This window comes from Tiliqua scincoides, chromosome 3 (assembly GCF_035046505.1).
Source record: "Tiliqua scincoides isolate rTilSci1 chromosome 3, rTilSci1.hap2, whole genome shotgun sequence".
Lineage (NCBI taxonomy): Eukaryota > Metazoa > Chordata > Lepidosauria > Squamata > Scincidae > Tiliqua > Tiliqua scincoides.
This window is the reverse complement of record NC_089823.1, coordinates 131,934,951-131,955,189: the sequence shown is the minus strand read 5'-3', so window position 1 is coordinate 131,955,189 and position 20,239 is coordinate 131,934,951. Positions and strand designations below refer to the sequence as shown.

At 44.5% G+C, this 20,239-nt stretch overlaps 1 protein-coding gene across 1 annotated transcript; it reads left to right on the top strand.

Annotated features, from left to right (window-relative positions):
* Positions 1 to 8,649: 8,649 nt before the first annotated feature.
* On the top strand, positions 8,650 to 13,798 carry NDUFB8 (NADH:ubiquinone oxidoreductase subunit B8). Its single transcript, XM_066620346.1, has 5 exons — positions 8,650 to 8,788; positions 10,215 to 10,341; positions 11,560 to 11,659; positions 12,527 to 12,682; positions 13,385 to 13,798. Exons 1-5 carry the CDS (start codon positions 8,692 to 8,694, stop codon positions 13,475 to 13,477), a joined length of 573 nt encoding a protein of 190 aa, XP_066476443.1. The 5' UTR covers positions 8,650 to 8,691; the 3' UTR covers positions 13,478 to 13,798.
* The last annotated feature ends 6,441 nt before the right edge of the window (positions 13,799 to 20,239 follow it).

Genomic DNA, 20,239 nt, shown 5'->3' with positions numbered 1-20,239 from the left:
GGTTAAAGCAGCTGGGAAAGGAAGCTTTTGTCTTTCTCCAAGCAGTTTGGCAGGCCTTTGTAGTGTTTCTGAATCTGTAAAACTTCATTGATTGACCAGACCTAGCAGTGAGCATGTGCACAAGCCACAGGACATCTAGTGTTTCTCAACCAGTAGTGTTGGTACCACCAGTGGTACTTGAGTTGATGTCTGGTGGTACTCCCTGGATCCCTGTTGCTCAGCAGCAAGACCAGCAATGCAATGTGACAAACAGTAGTAGGAGGCTTGGTTTGGTGGGCAGAGCTCCAAAACATGCTTTTCTGAGCTAGAAAAAAGCCCTCCCATCCACTCTGAGCCTCTTACTGGAGTTTTTCATGTCTCATATGGCCTCCCAACTTGGAAGTAACTGGCGATGATGTCATCACCAATTACTTCCAGTAGTATTTCCAATGCTGCGAAATGGTAGTGAAGGACAAACATTGAGAACGCTGATCAAGGGAACTTATGTGGATTGGAATTGTACTTATCAACAGAGGTCCCATTGAGTTCAATAGGACTTACGCTCAGGAGAAGGTGTATAGCAGTGTTTCTCAATGTTTGTCCCCTGCCGTACCACTTCGTGTGATCCACCTATTGGAAATACCACTGGAATTAATTGCCAGTGATGTCATCACTTCAAGTTTAGGAGACCAAATGCAACACAACAAATACCAGTAAGAAGCTCAGGTCACATGAGAGAGCTTTTTCAAGCCCTGCTTGGTGCATTGCTGGTCTTGGTTCCAGGCACTGGGGGTCCTGCAAGTACCACTGGACATCACCTCAAATACCTCCGGTGGTACCAGTACCATTGCTTGAGAAACACTGATGTATAGGATTTCACCCTGAGGCTGCAATCCTAGCCACACTTATCTGGGAGTAAGCCCCATTGAGTATAATGTGACTTACTTCTTAGGCATAGGATTGGGCTCTTAAGTGCCACAGAACACATGCAGATTGGCTTTTCCTTTTGTAAAGAAACCTGTTTCATCCTTGCACCTGCCAGGGATGGCCCAGTGAACACTTCGCTGGCCAAGAGGAATCCCAAAATGAGATAGCAATACGCTTAGCTGAAGGCCTATGTACATATTACAATAATACCTTTATTGGCATATAAAATTACAACAATCACTAAAGAATAATCGACCACTGAAGGGATATACATGAGGGAGAGGGGAAATAGAAATTGATTTAGGAAATGGAAGATATTTTAATAATTTGGGATAAAAAACTGGCAACTGCTAAGGCAAAGCAAAGCAAAACAGGAATTGACAAATGGAACAGTAGGATGTCGTAAAAAGTGATCCAAAAACAACTTTCGAAGTGGACAATGCGCTGGGCAATGAATCAGGATACGCTCCAATGTGTCCAGCTCAAGGTGACAGAAGGAGCACAATCTGCTGTACCGAGGAGTGTGAGAAAATCTGCCAAGATGGTACGAGGAAGGAAAAATGTTAAAACGCGCAAGCATAAAAGCCCTTCTAAGGGAAGGATTTATTAGGGTATCAAAATATTTCGAAAGCTGACCTGGTAAAGGACAGAGACCAAAAAAAAAGAGGGAAACAAACTGGGTTAAGATCCATGGAAAGAGAAGTAAATTCAGCTTCCCAAAGCCTAGATTGGATTAGCTTATAGGCCCTATTAACATCAAGGCCCACTAAAGATTCCAATGAAAGGTCTAAGGAATTCAATTTGGAATCAATGTTTAAAAACCAACTAGACAAAAAGGGGTCTCTTAACAGGTCATTGAGAAGGGAATCGGGTGGGAGGGACAAATGAAGCCGGAGCCAGAATTTAAACGTTATAGCCCATGCTGTGGTTGAAGGGAGATGGACTCCCAACTCGAGAGTCAGCGTTGCTAACAGGATGGAATTTGGAACTCCAAGAATCCTCCTAAAAAATACGGCCGCAACTCAGTCCAGGGTTTTGTTGACTTCCTTAATCCATATAGGGACACCGTATAATAGTTGGGCCACGATCTTAGCTCTGAAGATCTGGAGAGCGGCAGGTACGAATTGGTTACCGGTGCTATAGTGGAAACGACTAATCGCCTTGAGGTGATGATTTGAAGTGGCGATAACTAACTTCCTATGGGCCTATGTACATATTACAGCAGCAAATTGGATTTGCGCATACAGTAGAACCTCCAAAGTTGACCACCTCTCTGTAATGACCACCTCCTTAAGTTGACCTAATTTTCACAGTATGGACAGACGCTGCATATACACTATGGGAGACCAACCTCTATATCGACCACCTCCGTAAGTTGTATCTTAACCACTTCAACCATTGCACAGAGTATCAATTTACCTTCCGTATGTTGCCCACTGAACGCGATACTGCTTGTGCATAGTGAAGCCACTGTCCTGTCACTTTGGTTCCCATCACCAGTGCATTACTTTACACTTATATTGAAACACAACTGCTATTTTGCTGCCTATTCTCCCAGTTTGGAGAGATCCTTCTGGAGCACTTCACAATCCCTTCTGGTCTTCACCACTCAGAAAAGTTTACTGTAATCCACAAACTTGTCCACCTCCCTGCTTATCCCTGTTTCAGGTCATTTATGAAGATGTTGACAAGCACCAGTCTCAGGACAGATCCTTGAGGCACTCCACTTTCCACCTCTCTCCACCTTTTTTGTCAATTGCCCATTGACACCCACTCTGTGTTTCCTGGTCCTCAACCAGTTCCCAATCCATGAGAGAACCTGTCCTCTTATTCCCTGACTGTGGAGTTTTCTCAATGGCTTTTAGTGAGGGACAGTATCAAACACCTTCTGGCATTTAGTGAATCTGAGGAGACCCAGTGGAAACCAGGCAGCCTAAGTAAAAAAGTGTTGTTGTTTTTTAGCTGTTGGGGCTATGTAACATGCTACATGCTATAGGCTGGCAAGGGACAGCATTGGTCTGCCTGTCTGCTATGAAACTAAGTATTTTTTTTAACTTACAATTTTTTTTAAGCTTATGAATTTTCAGGGGTTTTTTAAAACACTGATTGTGGGCTGGTTATTCTCTGCCTCTTGATATAGATATAGATGATATAAATAGTAAGCATCACAAGAGGATCAATTCTCATTGATATTTGCAATAAAACTTTTTAAAAATCCAATCTAAATAATAACTTGGCCTTGCATTTGTTGTCCTGGAAGGTAAACATGATAATATTTAAATGCCTTTTTTCTGTATGTTGACCACCTCCCTATGTTGACCAATTTCCTCCAGTCCTTTGGGTGGTCACCTTAAAGAGGTTCTACTGTAGTTTGCTCTCAACAGCTGTGAAGTCCCAAGGACATTTGAGGTAGAGGAAGGAATGTGATGCTGAACTCTTTCCCTGCTAACTCTTCAACCCCAAGTTGTTCTGGTGCTGGCTAACAATGTTACGATGGCACACTGCCACTATCCTCCTGTAGAACACAGGAACCAACAGATCTCCAAGATTCATAGTGTAATGTAAGGGATTTAGTACAAATGTTTTATCTATTTATTTATTCACATCCCATTCTTTATTATGAATACTGTCAGTGGTTAGCAATGGTAAACAAGAAAGCACTAATGATGAAACACAGCAAATTTAAAAGAGCAGATAAATTCAATTTCAGCTAAAAGTTTAAATAGGGCTAGGAAAATTTTAAAAAAGAAAGAAAAAAGTATTTGCCTCCATCAGGTTGGTGCTGGGTGAGCTTCCATGGGAAGAACATTCTGTAAAGGTTTCACAGCTGAAGATGGCTACAGAGTTAGGGCCCAATCCTATCCAATTTCCCAGTGCTGGTGCAGCCATGCCAATGGGGTGTGCGTTGCATCCTTTGGTGGGGAGGCAGTCACGGAGTCCTCCTCAAGGTAAGGGGACATTTGGTCCCTTATCTCAGGGCTGCATTGCGGCTGCACTGGTGCTCAAAAGTTGGATAGGATTGGGCCCATAGGCTACAATCCTATGCACACTTACCTGGGAGTAAAACCTACTTAACTTAATGGGACATACTTCTGAGTAGACATGCATAGGATTGTGCTCTTAAAGTGCTATGGTCTGTAACAGCTGTGTTACAGCACAGGAGGAGGCCGTGGTTTTAAACCTTTCCATTATTCAAAATAAGTACATTTATTTATTTTCAATTTTTTTTTACCACCCTTCCTCCAAAGAGCTCAGGGTGGTGTACACAGCTGCTCCCCTCCTTTTGTTCTCACAACAACCCTGCAAGGTAGGTGAGGCTGAGAGAAAGTGACCAGCCCAAGGTCACCCAGGAAGCTTCGTGGCTGAGGGGGGATTGAACCTGGATCATTGATTTATGCTACCTCTTTTGCTTTTGCGCCATTATCAGAGCTGAGGGTCTGAAAGAACGCACTGTCTAGGACCTGCTTACTTCCACAACACCCCCCCCCCCATTGCCCGTTTCCTTTGTGCTGGTGGAGTAGCACCAGTGGTGGGGTTACATCTGGGTAATGTTGCAATGTTGTATCCCTGACAATGCACTTGTACAGAATCCCCAATGAGAGTATCATTCTGATTTGCCAATGCAGGGGACTGAAAGAGTCCTTCAGCTCTCTAGCCAGCCTACCAGGGCTGTAGGATTGTTCTGTAAATAAGACAAAAAGGAAAGGTTTATTTTTTTTAAAGCAAGACATATTGAATATATGCTGCAGTTAGATGTAGGTATACCTGGTTTGTCATTGTCTTGCTTAAATTAGTATGTTTATAACTAATGTTGTCATTATAGCAAATGGGTTCAATGATAAATAATCTGGAATGGTTTTTGATCTGCAGAGGTTTATAACAGAGATCGTTACAGAGTATTCCCCATTATGGCTGATGTGAATAACGGAGGAAAAATGAGCGCTACTACCACAGAGTTTATGTAATGAAGTAAAATGTAGAATTCATTAATGTTTATATTGATCTTATCCAAGATAATGTATCAGTCGTGTAAAAGAAAATAACATCAGAAAATAAGCCTGCTGTTTCAGCTGTTTATATTTCCCAGCTCTACCAAGACAAGGCAATTAGATTTGGATATTAACTTTAATAATATTGATACCAATCCAAAAAAGGCAATTTGCATAATGAGGTGTGATGCAAAATTGATCTTATTTGGAATTGATCCTTCTGCCCCATAAAACTCTACACTGTAAATTCTCATTAGCTTCAGCTAGAATTTGCCACATAGAGTGAAAGATGACAGTAATGGCCATTTCATATATAACTTTTAAAGTCAATATTATTGTAACAATGGCTGATTAAATCATATATGTATTGTATTAGTATGGGGGTGGGGAGTGAGAGAAAAATGGCACATGCCAAGAGAGAGCCTTTTTTTCTTGCTGCAAGAATGGCAAGTGCATAAATAAAACACAGACAAGGAAAAAGAATGGACTTCATATTGTCATAAGAGATATACAAGGGTCTGCCTCCCATTTTTTGGACTTACCAATTCAGGATGTGAAATGGACTTGAACAAATGTAAAGAAAAGCAGTGCTGGAGGAGAGTGAAAATCCACTAGATCTGCTATTCTGTCTGAAATCTACTGTAGGGAGGTGACTTTGAGCAGATATATAGCTGAAAAGGAAGGGGCAAGCAGCTCTTCTTTCACCAAAATGGGCAGCCTGTCTGGCTTTTCTATTTGTTTTTTTTTTTTAATATCGGGCATCCAGTTCCCTCTAAATTAAGCTTGGCTCTTATTAGGAGGACCAAAGTCACATGAGGACATAACTGAGGGTAGGCTGTTTTGGCAAAAGGTATTTGCAAACTACTAAGGTACATTTTGTGCATAAAAGGAATGGTATGTTATAAACACCCCCCCCCCAGGCAGTGATCAGGCAGTGATCCTGCCTCAGTCCACTTCAAAAGGAGGGATGCAACACCACAAGAATGGTCCTCATCCTATGAATGGTGGCTGCAAAAACACTGAAGAAGGAAGTCCCCCTCCCACAAGCTGATAAGGAAAATGTATCAAGTCCTATGGAAACTGAAAGGGAGCAGTACATGCACATTTACTCATGAGTAGACAAATGCCTCAGCTTCTATCAAAAGCAAGGTAAAGGGGAATGCTAGGGCCAACAGAATGGTCCTGATTTGATGAAGGTGGAGTTCAACAAACGCTCCAGAAGGTGACCCCTCCCACCACAGTAAAAAGGATGAAAACAGAGGTTTGAGCAGCTGGTAAGGAGGAACTTTTTGAAAATGTCTCCTAAGGCTAGATGGGTCCTGATAGAATGTCATTTTAAAAAGTGGGTCCCGGTGCTAAAAAGTTTGTAACAGTACATTTGTTTGGCACTTTTCTGAGTAGTAAGAAATTCCAGAAGCAGTGCAACTGGGTTTCATTTCCTTAGGATGCAAATGCAGTAGAAACTTAGGCACATTACGTATTTATAAATAAACCAGATGTTATAAAGTGGAAGCAAGCACTCCTACATGGCAGACAGATTCCTGGAGCTCACTAAGGGCCCCATCCTATCCAATTTTCCAGTGCTGGTGCAGTTGTGCCAATGGGGCATACACTGCATCTTGTGGTGGGGCAGCAGTCACAGAGGCCTTCTTAAGGTATGGGGACATTTGTTCCCTTTCCTTAGGACTGCATTGAGGCTGCACCGCTGCTGGAAAATTGGATAGGATTGTGCCCTCACTATCTTACATTTAGTAAGGGGAGAGCAACTGTCCATTTTCACCCCAGCATGGCTTCCGCATCTTTTTGAGATTGTGAGCACTTTGGGGACACAGAATCATTTATTGATTTGTTTAGCTATGTAATCTGCTAATTAGTTAGTTAGTTTCACACATCCTGCCCAGCTTCTTGGTTTACTTGGAATGTTCATTCTACAACTTCCTAGTGGGAAATGCACGCTATAGTATGTCCACTATGCAACTAGCTACTGGCTTGGACCAGAAGAGTGTCTCAGGGCAATTAAACTAAGGGCGCAATCCTATCCAACTTTCCACCACTGAGGTAAGGGCAATGCAGCTCTAAGGTAAGGGAACAAACATTCCCTTATCTTGAGGAGGCCTCTGTGACTGCCACCTAACTGCAGGATGCAGCACATGCCCTACTGGCAGAGCTGTGTCAGTGCTGGAAAGTTGGTTAGGATTTGGGCCCAAGACTGCAATCCTATGCACACTTATCTGGAAGTAAACCCATTGAACATAGCAGAAGCTCAGGGTTGGCTTTAGTCCAATTGGACCAATTGCTCCCAATTGACCCAATATGTGCAACCTCCTGATTTTAGAAATGGGCTATGTCAGAATGCCAGATGCAAGGGAGGGCACCAGGATGAGGTCTCTTGTTATCTGGTGTGCTCCCTGGGGCATTTGGGGGGCCGCTCTGAGACACAGGAAGCTGGACTAGATGGGCCTATGGCCTGATCCAGTGGGGCTGTTCTTATGTTCTCATGACCCCTGCACCTAAGGGCCTCCCATGCTAGGGTAATCTAGTTTTGTCAAGTACACACAACAACATGTTGCAGTGGATAACTAGCATCACATTGCAAGATTTATAGAAAATTTCTATAAAATCACATTGCAAGATCTATAGAAGATTTATAGGCGCAATCCTAACCCCTTCTGTCAGTGCTTTCCAGCAGTGACTTAAGGGCAATGGAGCTCTGAGTAAGGGAACAAACATTCCCTTACTTTGAGGAGGTCTCCGTGAGTGACACCCAACTGTAGGATGCAGCACACGTCCCATTGGCACCCTTATACCAGTGCTGGAAAGTACTGACATAAGGGATTAGGATTGCGCCCTTAAAAATATAACTCTCTCTCTCTCTTTATATATATATATATATACACACACACACACACACACACACACACACATATATATATATATATATATACACACACACACACACACACACACATATATATATATATATATATACACACACACATATATATATATACACACACACACACACACACACATATATATATATATATATATATATATACACATATATATATATACACATGTATTATATATATTTATTAATATATAAAAATATATATTATACAATATATTTATATTGTATTATAAACATTATAGTATGGATAAATATTAATATTCATAATATATAAATATTATTTTTAATTTATTAATAATTTATTCATTTATTAATAAATTTGTTTATTAAATTGATATTTATTATTTTATTAATAAATAAATGTATTAATGCTTATTAATAAATTTTTATTATTTATAATTATTTCTATTTTAATGTATTTATGTATTTATATATGTTATATAATCTAGAGAGAGAGAGAGAGATTTTAAAAATATAATAGTGTTCATAAACAAGGAAGAGCATAAAAGTCTGCCTTTGATATTACTTTTTCAGCCCAGTCCTAGCCACACTTACCTGGGAGTAAACCCCATTGACTCTAATGGGACTTACTTGTGAGTAGATATGAATAGGATTGGGCTGTCTACTGCGACAAGAAGAACAAGCCATGACCACTGAGCTACCTCTTCAGCCCAGAGGGAGACACAAGTGGCTTCAAAGGTAAAATCAGAGTCTCTCAATCGATAATGGAGTAGTCATTCTAGGAAATTTATAAGTCTACGGTGTCTTTGATCAAAACCACGCGCCACCTTTCAGCTCCTCCTTCAGCTACGTTGACTGCCGTTCTGTCCCCTCTGGCTCGCCGTAGTTTCGGCGCAGGCGCACTCCACCTGGAGAGGGGGTGCGATGGCGTTTGCGGGCGCTCGAGGTCGTTTGCGGGAGATCGTCCTGCTGCGGCCCCGGGGATGGAAGGCGGCGGCGGCCCTGAGCGGGGCCCGTGCAGGTGCGAGAGTTACTGCCCCCTCCGGTGAATGGGGTCCAGGGGGCTCCTTCTCTGGCTGGGCCACCTTCTCTCTGAGCAGGGAAGGGGCGGGCTGAGGCTGTGCAGTGAGGAGGAAGGCTGCAGTTCTCTCTGCTCTTACCTGGGAGGAAGCCCATTGACTGTCATGGGACTTGCTTCTGAGTAGACATGCAGAGTCTTGGGCTCTGAGGCTGCCCTCCTGCCCACACTTCCCTGGGAGGAAGCCCCTTTGACTCTAATGGGACTTACTCCTGAGTAGACAGGCAAAGGCTTGGGCTCTGAGGCCACGGCCCTATCCACTTTCCTGGGAGTAAGCCCCATTGACTATAATGGGGCTTACTCCTGAGTAGGCATGCATAGGATTAGGCTCTAGGCCTGCTGAATTTGTGAGTAAACATGCATAGTAGAGGTGTTGTTTCTGGTGAGTAAGATAGGTTTACAACCTAAATCTTACTGAACACAATGGGCTTACTTCTGAGTAAGGTAAATAACACCATTCTCAAACACTTCTATAGATAAGATGGGGCTCTGCTAAGCTTTCGTGCAGCTGTCACCTGCTTGCCCTTATTTGGGAATTCTTGGCTGACTTCACTGGGATTTTATTTCTGCATCAATGTGCACAGGATCTCAACCTAAGTATTTAGATTTTGAATTGCTGGTTTGCTATTGAGAAGGAGGAGGCTGTTTCTGAAAAGGGCAAGAACTTGGGCCACTTACTGTTAGCCTGGTGCAGATGGGGCTTATTCAGGTTTCCCAGTTTCCACTGTCTCTAGATTACCAGAGCTGCAAAGCAACACCTTATTGTAGTTGAGAGTTTGTGATGCCTTTCCTGGCCATCTTTGGCTTTTACAAAGAAGGCTGTCTTATGGGGGGAAGGGGGTTGAATGACCACCCTTTGAAATAGGAAAGTGCAGAATTTATGTTTTAGACTTCTGTTAGCTTTAACTAATTTTGGACCATATTCTTCATTGTCATGTACTGAACTGAAGATGAATACATCCTGTCATGCTTAGTTGAGGGTTGCTCAACTAAACAAAAACCCATTCAGTGTTGAGCACCTGCTCCAGTAACATATAGACAGACTTTCTAATCTTATCATCAAGTTTCTCTGCTCCCACTGTAAACTCACCCTCCCCCCCCCTTGCAGAATAGGGCAAAAAACACAGGGACACTCCAGCAATATTGTAAAGGGATGGGGGAGAACTTGGAGCAGGGATGGTGGGGGCTTGGCAGTCCCACACTGTGTGTTGCAGCTAGCCTTGTTCAGTGATTTCTGCTGAAATCAAAGCTTTGATTAACATGGATTAAAAGGGATTTTGGCCTTTTGTTTCATAGCACCATATTGTTGACGCAGTCCATCATGGCCTCTTTGTCATCTGTTATGTGTCTTGTTTGGGTTTCATTCCAGCTTCAGACTTGCCCAAGGACTTGCTGCCAGGGCCTTACCCCAGGACTCCAGAGGAACGGGCAGCTGCTGCAAAAAAGTACAACATGAGGGTAGAGGACTATGAGCCATATCCAGATGATGGCCTAGGGTGAGCTGTGCTTCATGGCTTTGAAAAGGAAAGAATGGTGTGATGATTGGGGTTGTGAAAAAAAATGTACCTACTAGAGGCCTCTTTGGGTGTCATTTGCAACAAAGACTATATTTTATCTAGCTTTTTTCTACATGAATTAGCTCCTTTGGTGTGCTTTAGAGACCAAGTATAATATGCAGCTATCTCTGCATTCTCCAGCTGTGATAATAAGAGCGTTGCTTCCTAGATGGACAGTAAGTGGAGACAAAAACTTGGACTTTGCAGCAGCAAAAGTTGGAGGCAACTTTAAGCTTATATTCAGATATTGGATGTCTCTCATGAAGTGGGGCCTTTGGATGATGTGTTTGTTCTAACACTGCTGAATAGAAGACATGGGTTGTTCTTGCTCCTGATTTTATATGGGAAACCAGAGCCAAGGAGATTAGATTAGGAGATGGTTCCAAGCTTTCAGGGTGGAGGAGAAAGGGGGCTATCGCAGAGTTTTGTCATCCAAAATCCATTTGTGAACCTTACTGGTAGCCAAACAGTGCTGCATTATCACTACAGTATATTTTAATTTTGAATCATAGTCTGTACTAGCCAGTAAATCTGTGACTGATATATTCCAAGTGAAGGTAGGAATCCAAGTACAACAAGAATACAGCTAAAAATGATAAAAGTAAAATACATAGTGCCTGTTTATGTACTATTTCTTTGGTATAAAGCATCTAAATCTTGCTGGTAGAGAAATATTTGCTTAATTCATGGAAGATTCTCTGCCAAGGTTGGGATATGAAACTGGGTTTCTGACCACACAGCTGTAAATTGTTTACATGGTAAAATGCCCTGTATGTCACTAATGATTGATGACATTCCATAGTCACAAGACCTGCTGAACTTGCAGACTAGGAAAAAAAAGGTGGAAAAAGGCGTGGAAAAGACTAAAACACAAATTGGTTTGCCTGGAGAGGAAAAAAATTTATGCTGCAATCCTAATCAGACTCAACTGGAAGTAAGCTCCACTGAAACAAAGTTTACTTACTTCTTAGTAAACATTTACATAATCGTGCTGTAAAGTTTAAATAAATGCTTAGAATACTTAAATCTTTATTAATTATTATAGCTATTTTCTCCCCCCCCCTTCCTACCGGAATGAATTTCTCTGGTGTTTACCTTGTCCAGTATAGCAGTTTTGGGTTGAGTTTTAAACGGCTTTGTCTCTTACGCTTTTTACAGTTACGGTGATTACCCCAAACTCCCTGACCGATCCCAACAAGAGAGAGATCCCTGGTATGAGTGGGACCATTCTGATCTGAGGCGTAACCATGGAGAGACGGTGAGGCAGGGCCTCTGAGAGGAATTTTATCAGGGGGTGCAAAGTTTCTTTTGGACCCCTTTGCAAAAGGGCAGGGGTAAAAGAGCAGGGAAGGGTGTTGATGGGAGAGCAGAAGGCGGTAGGGAGGGGCAAAACAGGATGGGGGGAGGTTGGAGACAGCTAGATAAGTCTTCAGAGCGCAGGTCTACCAATCCATGTTAAACTGGCAGCTAGATACAGCAATATGGTAAACAAAACACACTCCTCTCTAAAATCTTTTACATATAGAAAATCATGCAAAAAATTAGCATCATCATATTTAGGTTCACATTAGAATGGAAAGAGTTCTGTGAGTCCCAAAACTTGCTTCTGCAGCACCTGTAGTCTTGCAGCTGTGTCCCTGAGCTCCTTTACACTCCTTCATGGTAGGCAGATCCACAAGCCAAAGAGCTACTGTAGCAGGTTAGTTTCCTCCCAGATCTGACACTGTGTTAAGGAGTGTCATGTATGCATTCCTCGGCCCAGCATGTATGGCTTGCCAGTAGCTGCAGCTGCACGCTCATGGTAGTGTCCCCAGCATCCTGTGCAGGCAATAAGTCTTGAGTAGATAGGAAAATGTAAGATCCCAGAAAATTTCTGGGCCCCCTTTTTGACCCTGGGCCTGGGTACAAATTACCCCCTTTACCCACCTCTCCTAGGCCCTGTGATAAGGCAATGGGTTTTTTGCTTTCCATTTCTATAATTTCAGTTTTAAGTCCAGCAAAATGTTATACAAGTGGGAGGGTGTATTTGGATTTGTTACATTCTCCTGAATTGGATTGATGAAAGCCAAAGTGATAATAGGCTAGTTTAAAAATGTATTACTTTGCTTCTTCCTGTTTTGACTAGATGCACTGGCATTTTGACATGTACCTCCGGACACGGGTTGACACCTCTCCTACACCTCTGTCCTGGCACACAATGCGCAATTACCTCTTTGGCTTTGTTGGTTTCATGCTCATCATGTTTGGTCTTGGTCAGATGTATCCGTCCTACCAGCCCGTGGTGAGTTTTGAGCTGGTATTTAATCAAGATATCTTGAATCTCCAAAATGCCTGTCTAGACTCTGGAACAGCGATTCTCAGAGACTGTGTGACTGCAATTCACTTCATCCGCCATGGTGGTTTGTGAACCAATATTGTTGTGTTGCAAAGCATTACTGGGAGCCACCAAGGTCACCTCCGGGTCACACTGGGCCGATAAACCACTCCATTGGCCTCTTTGGGTCCCAGAATGCCTTGCAGAAGCAAAATGGAAGTCATGGATGCAAAATGGAAGTCGCTTCCAGCACAGCAGTGGGTTGTGACCTACAGTTAGAGAAATATACACAGAGTATACTCCGTGTACATGTGCTGCTCTAGTACGTACTCCAGCAGCTCGTATAGCCCTTGAAAATTATAATACTATTTTTTGTCTTTTAATAAAAGAAAATTTGAAGCCCTTACTCCAAAGGGTTCTTGTCTCCTGTAGCAAGTCCTTGAGCAGTTGCTACTAATCTTTCATAGGGGTGAACATTCACAACAGTCTGATTAGACCTATACAGGTGGTGCCAAGATTAGATAAAATTATAAGCGGGGTCGAATTTAGGGGTTTGGGAGAAAGGTTTGACCCTTCAGGTCTGATGCTTTGTGTTCTAAATGTCTTATACAACTGGTTTGTTTTTGGAATTTCATTTCTCTCTCTCTCCCTCTTTCTTTGTCTGTGCAGGGCCCAAAGCAGTATCCTTTTAGCAATCTATATCTGGAGCATGGGGGCGATCCCAACATAGAGCCTCCAGAGGTGAAGAACTATGAGATCTAAGAGTATTCTGGAACTGTTCTTCGTCTTCTCTCGTCAGGGTTGTAGAACCAACCATATTGTACATTACCCTTGCTGTTTTAAAGATCCTGATGGGAGGCAGAAAACAGTGAAACATTCTATCTAGTATTTCTAATTCATGTACTGTGGGCCTCATGGAGTTACTGTGTGCCACTCCTTATCTAAAGAAAGGGGAGTTCCTTTATATGTATCATTGTTTCGAGAAGTTTCAGGTCATGATACTTCATGTATTGATCTCAGATATCATAGGTCCAGGACAATGACATGATGCAAGGAAGAGGTAAATAAACAAAAATGTAAAAATGTGGTGCTTACTCAGACTGTGGCTTGAGCTTGGCCTGCTTAATGTTCACAGGGATCCAAAGATGGGTGAGATAGAAGACATGTTTTTTACACTAGCCTTTCCTTAATCTGCTAAAAATTGTACATACTTTAAATTTGTCATTGGTTATCTGCCCAGAATCTTCATACATCATAAAGGTGGGGTCTCATAAATAAGAAAATCCCCAACACTTACAGAATTTCACTTTAAAGGGATGGATGGCTATAAAGATACAGAAATGTTTTTGCCAAGGTTGGTCACTCCCCAGCTGACTAGTGCCTAAGTCGTGTAGGTGTCGCTCCTGGGCCAGTACCTCTTCTGGTCCTGCATATCCTAAGCCCATCCTGCATAAAGGGGGGAAACCAGAGCCCAAACAATTCCATAGTGGTGTGGTTCTCCTAGTAATCACCAACATTTTTGCAAACCCTGATGTTGTCAGACAGACAGACCCATGTCAGACAGATGCTCAAGAAATGAAGCCAAGAAATGAATCATTGCATTATACCCACCCAGTCCTATCAATCAGGGAAGTGCCACTGGGGTCAAACAAGGAAAGGACAGCAACAAGTACAGGATCAGTGAGCAGCCATTGCTAGGCCAGGGCAGCCATGGAGAAATGCCCATATGATACTATGCACATGCCACAAGAAGCCACCATCCCTTTCCCTTTCTCACTTACTGTGGCACATACAGCAAGAGAGCAGAAGCAGAGCACTGTCAAGAAAACTGCTAGGAATTCAAAATTTCAAGTATCTTTAGGCCATACCCATCAACACATGCTTCTGAGAAATACCTATTTCATGGCAGCAGGCACAGGGAAGGAAGATAGTTCATTTAAGGGAGCACAAGTATGTAAAATAAACACAAAACTTCATGTGCGAATCCACCTACTGAAAAGAGCAGTTTGCCAAAGGTGGGACAGGAGTCACAAGGAGAAGTCCAGCAGTGCTCAGGCAAAGCAGGGCGCAGTTGCCTTTCTACACAAGAGACTCAGACTGGACATAAGAAAAGGTGGGCTCGAGTCCCAACAAGGGCTTTCTTATAATCAGCATCACATTTACCTTTTACATGACTGGTTAGCAACTCTCACAGCCAGGACAAAGGAGGAGGTGGAGGTACGGCTTGTGTAGCCATAAGAGCTGTGTAGGGAATTCTTATTATTTCTTATAAATATTTCCCTTGCGAAGGACACAGGGTGATCAGACGCAAATTATTTTTAAAAACCTTAAAATATATACTTTAAAAATACAAGGAACTATCTAACACAAATGAAAGCCTGCCTTCTGGGATTTCTTCCATCCTCAAACATCAGTACTGAACAAAGCCAGAGATCCCCAGAATGTTTCTCCCTCTGGGGGACACAGCTGCACAGCCCTGCCTGTGGCCTTGACTGGAGGGCTGCTGCTCTTGGGGAAGTGTTGTCTGATCCAGCAAGGCAATCTGTCAGTTCCCCAATACGTGAGATCCTCCCTTACACAACTGCTTGCCATTCATACCCCTGTTGAGGTCCCAGCTCCAAAAGTCACTCCAGTGGAAGCATGCCCAGACCCACATTTTGATGCTGCAGTTCAGAAGTTAACCCAGACTTTCCAAAAATAATAATAATACAAGTATTTACCGTATTTTTCACTCCATAAGATGCACTTTTCCCCCCCAAAAAAGTGGGGGGGGGGAGTGTGTGCGTCTTATGGAGCGAATACTGCAAAAAAGAGTGCACGTTGGGGACCTTAATGATGCCATGGGGAAGCCTGCAGCCAGATCAGAAAGGGAAGCCAGGGCTGGGCAGGGCTGGCTGCTGCCCTCGCGCCGGGAGCTCACCTCCAGCCCACCTCTCGCTCTGCCCACTGCCGGGCTCGGCCAGCAGCCGCCGCCGCCAGGAGATGCGCTGCAGCCGAGGCTGGAGCACCTGCCCGCCCGCCCCTCACATCGCAGCCCTCACCCTGGTAAGACCGCCCCATCGGAACTTCCCCGCTGCTTGGCAAACTTCGCGGCCGCCGCGCTCTTGGGCTTCACCGCAGAGGGGCTGCCGCCGCGGAGCCACTGCTGGTGCTGCCGTCCAGGGGTGCCGGTGGGGCGAGCGGCGGCGCTCATGCCCTGCCTAGCCCGGCCCGCTCTCCGCTCGCCGGCACGCCTCCTCCCACGGGCGTGTCCGGTCCCTGCGCCAGGCGGGCTTTCTCGGAGCTGGCCGGGTGCCCAGGGGAGGGACGCTGCCTGTCCGCCAGAAGAAGGGGGACGGGGCGCTGCCGCTCTGCTGTCCCACCTCGCAGGGCTGTTGGGAGGAAGCAGCACTTCTCCTGCGCGGGGCGAGGATCCCTCCCTCTGCACCACCTCTGCGCATGAGTCGCCCTTCATCTGCCGCTGCCCGGCTCCACAGCTGCTGGGACCGTGCAAGGCTTTGCCCACCCGGGCAGCACCCGCAGGATCCTGTTTTCCTCCTCTAAAAACTAGGTGCGTCTTATGGTCAGGTGCGTCTTATGGAGCGAAAAATACGGCATATACTGCCTTTCTTGGTCGTCAGTTTTCTCCTCAGACTTTAATTCAAGGTAGTTTACATAGGCAGGCAATACTAAATCCCAATAAGGATTTTTACAATTGAAGAAGGTTCTGTCTTTCAAGAACCACAACATTTCAGATGGATCTTTTTATGATCTGGAATCACATTCTGGCCTCCATTTTCCTCCCACACAGGCTGACAGCGGCCAAGAGCAAGTGGAATAACTTGGCTAGGCTTGTCAGCTGCTTCTCTCACCGTTCACGGTGCCGGTGGCCTCGAACTGGCGACCTTCGGATGTTGTCTCCAGGCAAACGGAGGCTCTACCCTCTAGACCAGACCTCCTGCCCAGACCAGACCTCCTGCCTCCTGAAAAACACTTTCATCCACCTCTTACCCCGTGACTCACAATGCCTCCAAAGCCTTTTAGCAGGCACTTCGTTTTCATAAGGCTAGATGTACCTGTTAGAAGTCTCTGGCAGGCTTCCTGAGTTCGGGGGGGGGGGGCACATGCGACCTCCCAGATGAAGAAAGGTTGCATGGTGTGGCGGAACTGCCATGGAGGCAGTGGATCCCACCCCCTACATGCGCTGCTCAGGGCCCTGTACCCCCCTTAGCTACACTAGTGTACACTCAAAAGGCACATAAGGGAGACCCCACCAGCAACAGCCACTGGGAGGCTGTGCTAGAATGGCAATGGCTGCCCCCCCTGCTCACTATAAAACAGCCATCTTTTTAAATGTGCCTCTTTACTTTAAATGGAAAAGTGTGTGCAGAGGGGAGGGATCACCTTCCCCCTCCTGCCTGCCTTTGCCTCACTTTAAATCTCCTTTGTGCTTCAGCTTTATGGGTCCTGCTGCCATCTCATCTAGTTGTGGTCTAAAACTCTTTGGAGGTAACTTTTTTCTCTCTGTCTCTTTCATTACAGTATCGCAGCAGATGGATGCTGTTCGCTTTGAATGCCTTACCTTTTGCGTCTTGCTGCACTTCTGAAGGGGGGCACGTGGTCCCTTTTCCTCTTTCTGTTCTCTCCCTGGGGTCAAGGGGTGGTGGCTTCTCTTCGTCTGCGGGCTAATCTCTCTGTGTCTTGAGGCTGCTGACTTGTTCACCTGTCTGCTAACGTTGCCTTGTGCCAGCACTGATGGCTAATCACATGCTCAGCCAGCCCAGACTGTAGACACCCAGCTGTCCAGTGTAGGGCGCAAAGCCTCATACCTCATCAGCTCTTCAGGGATTCGAAACGCTGGCTGTGGTGAAAAATCTCTGATTGCCCCCTATTTTTAAACCTGTTTGAACCTTGCTTTCATCGCAGAGGCTTCTGTGATGCCTCAGCATCCCAAAGTTGAGCTATCCCAAAGCATCAGCCACTGTTCCCTTTCCTCCCAAATGTTCTGGTAAACAAAGAATGTGGCTTTAAAGCAGCTCATTGGACCATGAGTTCACCAGAATTTCAGGAACGGGAAATTTCCAGAAGTGGCCAAGTTGACCCTTCAGTATTCAGTCCCACAGGTGAAACCCAGTTAACACCCCCAGATTATTTGTTTGTTTGCTTTCACTTTATGCCATTCTTCCTCCAAGGAGCAAAGAGTGGCTTACATAGTTCCATCCCTCCTTTTATCCTCGCAACAACCCTGTGAGGTAGGTGAGGCTGAGAGAGAGTGACTGGTCCAAGGCTACCCAGTTTCGCCCTGTCCCTGCCTCATTTCACCCCCTCATAAGAACATAAGAACAGCCCCACTGGGTCAGGCCATAGGCCCATCTACTCCAGCTTCCTGTATCTCACAGCGGCCCACCAAATGCCCCAGGGAGCACACCAGATAACGAGACCTCATCCTGGTGCCCTCCCTTGCATTGGCATTCTGACACAGCAAATTTTGAAAATCAGGTGGTTGCACATACACATCATGGCTTGTAACCCGTAATGGATTTTTCCTCCAGAAACTTGTCCAATCCCCTTTTAAAGGCATCCAGGCCAGATGCCGTCACCACATCCTGTGGCAAGGAGTTCCATGGATCGACCACATGCTGAGTAAAGAAATATTTTCTTTTGTCTGTCCTAACCTCCCAACATTCAATTTTAGTGGATGTCCCCTGGTTCTGGTGTTATGTAAGAGTGTAAAGAGCATCTCTCTATGCACTTTATCCTTCCCATGCATAATTTTGTATTTCTCAATCATGTCCCATCCCCCACCTCAGACGTCTCTTTTCTAGGCTGAAGAGGCCCAAACGCCATAGTCTTTCCTCATAAGGAAGGTGCCCCAGCCCAGTAATCATCTTAGTTGCTCTCTTTTGCACCTTTTCCATTTCCACTATGTCCTTTTTGAGATGTGGCGACCAGAATTGGACACAATACTCCCTGCTCATGCTACTGCCATACCTACTCCAACAGGTGCTGTGGGGTGCAGTGACATCCGAAGAGCACTGTGGCACCCATTTTGCTACAGCAGAATTTTATTCCACTGTTGCAAAGCGCTCTGGCCAACAGCGTAATTTGGAATAGGATTGGGTTGTATATCATCTTACTAGGGGCTTACCTGAGTTTGGTGGGTCCCCATTTGTTGTGTGAGTAGCATCCAGGTGGCACTGACATGGGTTTTCCTGATGTACAAAGGGCTTTCAAAAGATACAGCTAAAATACAAGAACAGACAAAAGTCATATACCAACAGGATATGAAAGTTTCACCATATGATGAGATAGGAATTTGCAACCTCCTCCAACCCTCCAGAAGTGTGTGTCCTGCATGAGAAGACACCTTGTGGCAAACAGAGGTCAAGATGGGAGTCTTGAGAGCCTGACCTGAATTCCAGAAAGAGCAATGTCCGTAACTCCTATTATTTTCTTTTACTTAATGCATGTAGAGACTTCAGGAAAATAGTCCAGAAATACACTACTGGCAACAAAATAGCTGATTGGAGTTGTGCAGCCTGGCATGTGTTCACAGCCTGGCATTTGAAATACTGTCAGTAGTTCATAGGTTCCATGAATATGAGAGTAAGTCACACAAAATACAAAGTAATAAAAGCATCACTTGCAACACCCATGCCAGTTGAAGAAGAGCAGACCTGGACTGGAAGGGAGGAGAAGACTTTTCTCCTATTGCTGCCAGTGTTAAGGCTTCTGAACATCTGAGGCCGGTCGTAGCAGCACATAGGCTGTGGGATTTCAAAGAATGAACTGACTGCTTAGTTCAGAGGAAACAACTCAGTGACTTGTAAAGAACTTGTGTTCATCAGCACTTGAGAGAAGACTGGTCCAAAGTCTAGACTGTCACAAAAGGTATCACAATGCTTCTGTCTGGAGAGAGTCCCTGTTTTTGCTTGTTTTATGAAATAAGCGAATTATCTGCAGTGCTTAGACAGTACCTTGGCCTAATTGATGAAAATTACAAAACTGTTGCCAAATTAGTGAAATAATGACAGTGGGAAACAAATGTTCAGGGGATAACTGCACTTTCTTCATTGCAATGTGCTCTGTGATGAGATAAAAGGTTAGCAGCTTTATCCAGACACACAAGCCCCACATGCTTTTGTCTCTTAAGCTCTAGTATTGCTTGCTTGCGGGTGGAACAGGAAAAACACTTTAAAGGCTTTCAGGTTTCACTGGAGTAGCTCTGATTCTCTTCTCCATCTCCACTCAACATGGAAATGGACTCCCTTTGTCCCTTTTAAAATCTCTTCACTTCAAAAATCAGGTCTAAGCATGTGCTCAACTCTCTAATGCTGGAGCACACATAGCTTGAATCAAAGGAAAAGAATAGGTGATTCTTCCCAGCCCCCAAGAGCATTGCTTTCTTTCCTCTCCTCAAACAGCACAATCTATCCCAGGAGTGTCAAACTCATTTCATACATAGGGCCAAACAGCATCTATGGCACCTGATGAGGGCCAGAAGTGATGTCATTAAGCAAGAAGTAACTTCCCTCCTCTGTTTTC

What these genes read in the sequence shown, in the direction of transcription:
- NDUFB8 (XM_066620346.1), top strand. Translation starts at nt 8,692, where the DNA reads ATGGCGTTTGCGGGCGCTCGAGGTCGTTTGCGGGAGATCGTCCTGCTG. An exon ending in CCTGAGCGGGGCCCGTGCAG is followed by an intron (nt 8,789 to 10,214) that starts GTGCGAGAGTTA and finishes GTTTCATTCCAG; the next exon opens with CTTCAGACTTGCCCAAGGAC. An exon ending in GGCGTAACCATGGAGAGACG is followed by an intron (nt 11,660 to 12,526) that starts GTGAGGCAGGGC and finishes TGTTTTGACTAG; the next exon opens with ATGCACTGGCATTTTGACAT.